General features: G+C 48.2%; 1 protein-coding gene across 1 annotated transcript in view; it reads left to right on the top strand.

The window, feature by feature from the left end:
• The first annotated feature begins 1,062 nt into the window (after window positions 1–1,062).
• LOC112264089 (hemicentin-1) overlaps window positions 1,063–8,667 on the top strand; it is an 81,148-nt gene continuing 73,543 nt past the window's right edge. Inside the window, exons 1-2 of the mRNA XM_042331094.1 lie at window positions 1,063–1,607; window positions 8,292–8,362. Coding sequence (XP_042187028.1) covers window positions 1,334–1,607; window positions 8,292–8,362 — 345 coding nt within the window. The 5' untranslated portion in view covers window positions 1,063–1,333. The remainder of the gene's footprint in view (window positions 1,608–8,291; window positions 8,363–8,667) is intronic.

Genomic DNA, 8,667 nt, shown 5'->3' with positions numbered 1-8,667 from the left:
TTTTTTTACATGGCTTATGATGTGTTCATATCTTACCTGGGAAGGGGGGAGCAACCATAGAGATCCTATTAAATTACTAGACGGGCTATGTTATAAACCTTCAAATTTCCAAATGGGGTGAAAATGGCAGCCATATTGGTCAGGGAGAAATCCAAACCAGTCTTTTTGGAATTAGAGGCATTAGAGGCATAATCCTGATTTTTTCTTACACAGGAAAATCAAAAAAGGCATGTGATGTATCAGAAATTGTGTAACTTAATGAATGTTAACCTACAATATTGTCCTATAATGCTAAATACAGTTTATACAGGTTTTGTACACATTTTCTGTATATATACCCTCTAAAATATATGTAAACATACCATAAATGTCTAAATGTTTTGTTTCTTGGAAAGCTGAGAGTGCTATTATATGATACAATACCAGTGTTTGTTGCATTTACAACATTTAAAATCCTATCATCTACTGATTTCAGTCAGTGTGTGGCTGTAGATTGATTGCACTGTTTGAATGTAATATTGGCATATTAGCAGTTAACTTGTCAAATTAAACAAATTATTCCTCTGGCTGGCTAGCAAGCTAATAAACATACAGTGCAGATAAATTCTTCAAATTAATTATTTTACACAACATGGTTGACCAACTCCCTGATTATGTTATAATATTTGTGTATATATTTTTTTGGGGGTGGGGGCCACAGAGCCTGCCCCCCCCCCCCTTTTTAGGGGATGCAAGGTGCGTGATATGCCAGCTAAACATAAACACTGCTGTTATAATAAAGCTCAAGCCATTTCGCCAATGCTGAGTCGTAAAAACAATTCTTCTCCACTGTAAAATTGCTTAAAAGTTGAGCACAATTGCAACTCTAGCTTGACATAAGGTTGACCGGATCCAGCCATGAGTACCCCGCCAGGAGAATGTGGACGGGGTTGGGCTGGAAGTGATAGCCGGGTCAAGTTACACAAAAAAAATATGCTTGTTCCTACTCAGGACCCTTTTAACACCCATCCCTGCCCCCGTTCCGAGCGCTCAGCATACACTACCATTTCTCCAGGGGAGCTGCTTTCTTCAATCCGTCCAAACTTTTGTGCATGGATGTTACTCGGGACGAAATAACGTGCTACACCATCTAGTCTAGATCTACATGTAGGCTATTTCAGTTGAGGAACAACATTTTTCAAAGATTTTTTAGTTTGGTTCTTTGGCAATAATTCGATTTCTCTAGATACATTTTTTGGGGGGGATGCGCCAAAACGTTTTTTGTTTTAATGTGTTAATGTTTTAACTGGTTTGTTACGTTTATGAAATCAAACACAGATGCAGTAAATTGAGAATGACCGCTATTATGTTGAAGTGCCTTGTCTTGGCGCTCTTTATTTGCGGGCACAAAGTCCTGACCGACCCGCGAGATGAGGGTGGCCAGGAGCACTTTGATTCCATGGACAGTGACAGCGCTTCAACCCTGGCATTTGTGTTCGATGTTACTGGCTCAATGTATGACGACCTCAAACAGGTGATAGATGGTGCCTCTCGGATCCTGGAAAAGACCCTCAACCGGAGGACAAGACCCATCAAAAACTTTGTCCTCGTGCCATTTCATGACCCAGGTAAAAAATAAAAAAATAAAATGAAATGTTTCATAACCCTAATTATTTCTTACAAGAGTAAGATATTTAGCATTTTTGAAAAAGACAAATGACAATAGGCCTACATCATTTACATTAAACAATTGACATTAAACAATAAGGCCTCAATCAGATCAAACATTAAAGGAACTGTCCAGTGTTTCCAGATTTCTATGAAATATGACATAATTACAATAGGAGTGATGGGCCAGCTCAACTTCTTCAGGAGGATGACATAATCCTCTATGAGGAAATAGAAAGCATTTTTAACACTTCTGTTTGAGATACAAATTTAAGGTGGGTTTTTAAAACTGTTTATTTATTTATTTATGCTTTGGCCACAAATACAAGTATAGGCGCCCCTCTTCCACTCAACCTCTATGGGAAAGCTGAAGCTTGAAACAAAAAAGAGTGTCCTAATGGGGGAGGGTGTTTGAGCCCAGATGAGAAGCATATGCTGTCTTCTGGTGTGTAATTACCCCAATCACCCCCATCCACCCCTCCGGAAAGCCTACCAGCCCCAGTAACCAACCCTGGGTGAAAGGGCTGGATGCTGAGAAGGGGATGGTGTGCTCGGCTAGCTACACTAACGCCACACATTTGATCTGTGTCTAATTTAGTGTGCCCTTGGGGACTTTGTAAGCCTCCTAAGATTGCAAAGAAACAGGGTGACAAAGAGGCATGACAGTGTCTATGTTGTATGGGCTCTTATGACTGAAGTGGGGACAAAGCCTTAAAAAGCCTGACAAAAAATGATAGTGGCGGAGAGAGGGATCAATAAATACTCACCAGGTAGTCTGGCAGTCTGACATGTCCATGTATTATCAATGTCTAAAAGTTATATTTGGTAAGCAATGTGTTGGCAAAGCTTGAAGCACACACACACACACACAAACACCCACACTGCCCCTAACCCAATCTACGGGCCTCTCCCTCACAGAGTGAACTGGACATATTCTATATGACAGACAATATATTCTCTGTGTGTTGATTAATGTTTACTGCTCCATCGACCAGCCCCTGAAGGATTCCAAATAAGTGTCAGATCTTAGCAGGCTGTTATTAGTCACGTTGGGGTCCACTGCAGTACGAGAGGGGCTCAGGTCACAGAGAGTGCCGACTTCAGCACTAAACACAACTAATGATTACTCCGTTATCATGGGCATTTTGAAGATGGCACAATACCACCACAGACATGCTATATTTAAGCAATAAGACACAAGAGGGTGTGGTATATGGCCACACCCCCCAGCAATGGGGTACCTTATTGCTGTTATAAACTTAAATTCAGTTTTGGTATACCTTGGCTTTCAGCCAATCAGCATTCAGGGCTCAAACCACCTAGTTTAAAATATAGCATCTAGCATGTACTGTATGTGATACTTAATTGTCCACCAGTAATGATTTAGGGGACTAGACATTATTTCTGGCATAGGCCCTCAGATCCTCAAAAAGTTCTATAGCTGCACCATCAAGAGCATCTTGACTGGTTGCATCCCTGTTTGGTATGGCAAATGCATCGCCCTTGACAGCAAAGCGCTTCAGAGGCTGGTGCAGACAGCCCAATACATTACTGGGCTCCCTGCCATCCAGGACCTTAAGGCTCGAAACATTTCCTAAAACTCCAGCCACCAAAGCCATAGACTGTTCACTCTGCTACCATCCGGCAAATGGTACCTGAGCATTGCCTCAGACCAACAGGCTTTGAGACAGCTTCTACCCCCAAGCCATAAAACTGTTAAATAGCCAGTGCCTATAGTAAATTAATGGTACCCAAACTATCTGCAATGGTTCTATCTTGCACTGACCCTATGCAAATGTCATGTCGTGTGTATAGGTGGCAGGGAAGTCAGGAGCAGGAGAATCGAACTTGGTATCAATGCAGTAGTTTAATAACGTAACAAAAACACAGCTCCAAAACCAGAGTACATAAAAGCAAAGTGGGTACGAGGACCCATCACGTACGAATACAACCTTCACGAACATGAAAAAACAAACCATCTCTGACAAGGGGAAACAGAGGGTTAAATACACAACAGGTAATGAATGGGATTGGAACCAGGTGTGTATGGAGATAGACAAAACCAATGGAAAATGAAAAATGGATCAATGATGGCTAGAAGACCGGTGACGTCAACCGCCGAGCACCGCCCGAACAAAGAGAGGCATCGACTTCGCAGAAGTCGTGACAGTACCCCGCCCCCGACTCGCGGCTCCAGCAGCGTGTCGACACCGACCTCGGGGACGACCCGGAGGACGAGGCACAGGGTGATCTGGATGGAGACGGTGGAACTCTCGCAGCAGGGAAGGATCTAACACGTCCTCCACCGGAACCCAGCATCTCTCCTCCGGACCATACCCCTCCAGTCCACGAGGTACTGAAGGCCCCTCGCCCGATGTCTCGAATCCAGGATGGATCGAACGGAGTACGCCGGGACCCCCTCGATGTCCAGAGGTGGCGGAGGAACCTCCTGTACCTCAGCCTCCTGGAGTGGGCCAGTCACCACCGGCCTGAGGAGAGACACATGGAACGGAGGTGTTAATGCGGTAATTGGGGGGAAGCTGTAACCTATAACATACCTCGTTCACTCTCCTCGGGACTTTAAACGAACCCACAAACCGCAGACCCAGCTTCCGGCAGAGCAGGCGGAGGGGCAGGTTTCGGGTCGAGAGCCAGACCCTGTCCCTCGGTGTGAACACCGGGGCCTAACTGTGGTGACGGTCTGCGCCAACTTTCTGGCTCAGTACGGCTCGCTGAAGGTGGACGGTGTCCCATGTTTCCTCCGCACGCCGGAACCAATCGTCCACCGCAGGAGCCTCGGTCTGACTTTGATGCCAAGGAGCCAGAACCGGCTGATAACCTAATACACATTGAAAGGGAGAAAGATTAGTGGAGGAGTGGCTGAGCAAGTTCTGGGCCATCTCTACCCGATCCTGGCAATAGGACCTCAGAAACCTACCCACATCCTGCTTAACTCTCCACCTGCCCATTACTCTCGGGGTGAAAACCTTAGGTAAGGCTGACCGAGACCGAGACCCCAGACGTTCCATGAACGCCTTCCAGACCCTTGACCTGAACTGAGGACCCCGATCAGACAAAATATCCTCAGGCACCCCATAGTGCCGGAAGACGTGTGTAAACAGGGCCTCTGCAGTTTGTAGGGCCGTAGTGAGACCGGGCAAAGGGAGGAGACAACAGGACTTAGGGAAACGATCCACAATGACCAGGATCGTGGTGTTACCCTGTGAAGGTGGAATATCGGTTCAGAAATCCACCGACAGGTGCGACCAAGGCCGTTGTGGAACAGGTAAGAGTTGTAACTTACCTCTGGGCAGGTGTCTAGGAGCCTTGCGCTGGGCTCACACTGAGCAGGAGGAAACATAAACCCTCACGTCCTTAAAGTGGGCCACCAGTACCTCCCACTAAGACAGTGCACCATCCGACCAATCCCAGGATGACCAGAGGAGGGTAACGGGTGGGCCCAATAGAACAGCCGGTCGCGGACAGCAGACGGAACGTACAGACGCCCAGCTGGACACTGAGGTGGAGCGGGCTCTGCACGTGACGCCCGCTCAATGTCCGTGTCCAGCTCCCACACTACCGGAGCCACCAAACAAGAGGCTGGGAGTATGGGAGTGAGATCCAAGGTCCGCTACTCTGTCATACAGCCGAGACAGCTCGTCTGCCTTAACGTTCTGGGAGCCTGGTCTGTAAGAGAGGGTAAACACAAAACGGGTGAAAAACATGGCCCACCTTGCCTGGCGAGGATTCAGTCTCCTCGCCTCCCGGATGTACTCCAGATTGCGGTGGTCAGTCCAATTGAGAAAAGGGTGTTTAGCCCCCTCAAGCCAATGTCTCCACGCCTTCAAAGCCCTGATGACAGCTAACAACTCCCGGTCCCCCACATCATAGTTTCGTTCCGCCGAGCTGAGCTCCTTAGAGAAGAAGGCACAGGGGCGGAGCTTTGGTGGCGTACCTGAGCGCTGAGAGAGTACAGCTCCTATCCCAGCCTCGGACGCGTCCACCTCCACTATGAATGGCAAAGAGGGATCCGGATGAGCCAACACAGGAGCCGAGGTAAACAGAGCCTTCAGATGCCTAAAAGCCCCGTTCGCCTCAGCTGACCACTGCAAGCACACCGGCCCCGGATAAAACCTCCGGGAGTAGTTGATAAACCCTAAGAATCGCTGCACCTCCTTCACCGTGGTGGGAGTCGGCCAATTACGCACGGCTGCAATGTGGTCACTCTCCATCTCTACTCCTGACATGGAAATATGATGCCCTAGGAAGGAGACAGACTGTTGGAAGAACAGGCATTTCTCAGCCTTGACGTACAGGTCATGCTCCAACAGGCGACCAAGCACTCTGCGCACCAGGGACACATGCTCGGCGCGTGTATCGGAGTATATCAGAATGTCATCGATATACACCACTACACCCTGCCCGTGCAGGTCTATGAAAATCTAATCTACAAAGGATAGGAAAACTAATGTAGCATTCATCAACCCATACAGCATGTCGAGGTACTCATAATGCCCCGAGGTGGTACTAAATGTCGTCGTCCACTCGTCTCCCTCCCGTATACGCACCAGGTTGTACGCACTCCTGAGATCCAGTTTAGTGAAGAAGCGCCCCCGTGCATTGACTCAATCACCGTGGCGATAAGAGGTAGCGGGTAACTGTACCGCACCGTGATTTGATTGAGACCTCGATAATCAATGCACGGGCGCAAACCTCCATCCTTCTTCACAAAAAAGAAACTCGAGGAGACGGGTGAAATGGAGGACTGAATGTACCCCTGACGCAGGGATTCAGAGACATAGGTCTCCATAGTCACCGTCTCCGCTTGCGACAGAGGATACACACAACTCCTGGGAAGCGCAGCGTCCACCAGGAGATTTATCGCACAATCCCTCCGTCAATGGGGTGGTAATTGAGGTGCCTTCTTTTTACAGAAGGTGAGAGCCAAATCGGCTGTGGGACCCCCCTTACGTCACCATACTCAAAGGAGCGGTGGCTTCCCTGATAAACCCTGACACCTAATGGTTGACTATCTAAGGAGTGAACGGGGAAGGGCACATCCACGGGAACAATGGGGATCCCTAAACTATGAGCTAACACTTTATTAATGAAATTCCTAGCCGTGCCTGAATCTACTAGTGCCTTATGCTAGGAACGCGGGGAGAGAAAAAAAAATCGGGAAAAGTGACAGACAAACATATGTGCAACAGAGGGCTCTGGGTGAGAATGGTGCCTACTCACCTGGGGTGACGCCAGAGCGCCCTGCTTGCTGCCTTGATTCCCAGAGGAACCAAACCGGCACCGACCAGCAGTGTAACCCCTGCGACCACATATAGTGCATGAGCGGGAACCCACTCCGGTCTCCCTGCGCACCGTCCCTCCCAGCTCCATGGGTATCGGAGATGGGGTGCGGGAGGATGGAACAACCAGACCCAGATCTGGACGTCCGCGAGTAGCCGGCAGGTTGTCCAGCCGGATGGACAGGTCCACCAGCTGGTTGAAGGGGAGGGTGGTGTCTCTGCAGGCCAGCTCCCGACGGACGTCCTCGCGTAGACTACAGCGGTAATGGTCGATTGGGGCCCTGTTGCTCCATCCAGCGCTGGCAGCCAAGGTCCCAAACTCCGGGGCAAACTCCTGGGCGCTCCTCGTGTCCCGCCTCAGATGGAGGTGAGGTGCTCACCTGCCGATCTGCCCTCGGGTGGATGGAAACGGCGGGTGAACTCCTCAAAATGTTCCATCGCTGTATCTCCCTCTCCACACACGGAGCTGGCCCACTCCAGGGTGGACCGTAAACCCTGGCAGTTGGCAGCAATTCCGTCGTACCCCTGTGGCACGGATAGACGGATCCCACTGGGTTCAGGCGGGAAAGGGGCGCTCAGGATAGACCCCTGTTGTGCTGGTGGAGGCAGCGGTCCATATTCTGGACAACACGATCCATGGCGGCACTTAGATGGTAAAGTTTCTCCGTATGCTCCTGGACGCGCTCCTCCATCTCCATGGCCAGGGTACCTTCTCCTGCTGACTTCATATATCGGTCAGAGTTTCTGTCACGTTGTGTGTATGGATGGCAGGGTAGTCAGGCGCAGGAGAATCAAACTTGGTATCGATGGAGTAGTTTAATAACTTAACAAAAACACAGCTCCAAAACCGTAGTACATAATAAAAGCAAAGTGGGTACGAGGACCCATCGCGCACCAATACAACCTTCACGAACATGAAAAAACAAACCATCTCTGACAAGGACATGAGGGGAAACAGAGGGTGAAATACACAACAGGTAATGAATGGGATTGGAACCAGGTGTGTAGAGAGACAAGACAAAACCAATGGAAAATGAAAAATGGATCAATGGTGGCTGGAAGACCGGTGACGTCTACCGCCGAGCACCGCCCGAACAAGGAGAGGCATCGACTTCGATAGACATCATGAAATCAAGGATGACTGAGGACTTTAATTACTCTTTGTGGCAACTACAACATCCTTTCCCCATTTTGATTATGTTCCAACAGCTAAAAAAAAAAAAAAAAATAGGAAAGACCTATAGTTTTCATAGTAGATCATCAAGCACCCTATCATTTTTTCAGTGCAACTGAGTTAGCTTTTTAATTATATGTTAATAACATCCACATTATGCTTTCTCCTAGACATTGGCCCTGTGTCCATCACCACTGACCCAAAGAAGTTCCAGCAGGATCTGCAGGAGCTGTTTGTCCAAGTGTGTACCAGAACCAAAGCCTGATACAAATTTATAGCTATACCATCTCTGCCAGAACATCCGCCAGACTCCATATGATAGGCTTAACATACTTTATATCAATCTGTAGACCAGGAAGGATATAGAATATACAGGATATGTAGATATGCAGACTGCTTAGAATATGAAGCCAATAGTCTCTACAGTCAATACAGTATAAGTTTCGAAACTAAATAGGATTATGGTTAGGCTACACAGCACAGGTCTTTAGACTATGCATAGTGATGCATTTCCTGTTCCTATTGAGGCCCTCAGTGATGGCGTTG

Source organism: Oncorhynchus tshawytscha, linkage group LG12 (assembly GCF_018296145.1).
Source record: "Oncorhynchus tshawytscha isolate Ot180627B linkage group LG12, Otsh_v2.0, whole genome shotgun sequence".
NCBI classification, from domain to species: domain Eukaryota; kingdom Metazoa; phylum Chordata; class Actinopteri; order Salmoniformes; family Salmonidae; genus Oncorhynchus; species Oncorhynchus tshawytscha.
Note: the sequence above shows the minus strand (reverse complement) of the source record. Positions and strands in the feature narration are given on the sequence as shown.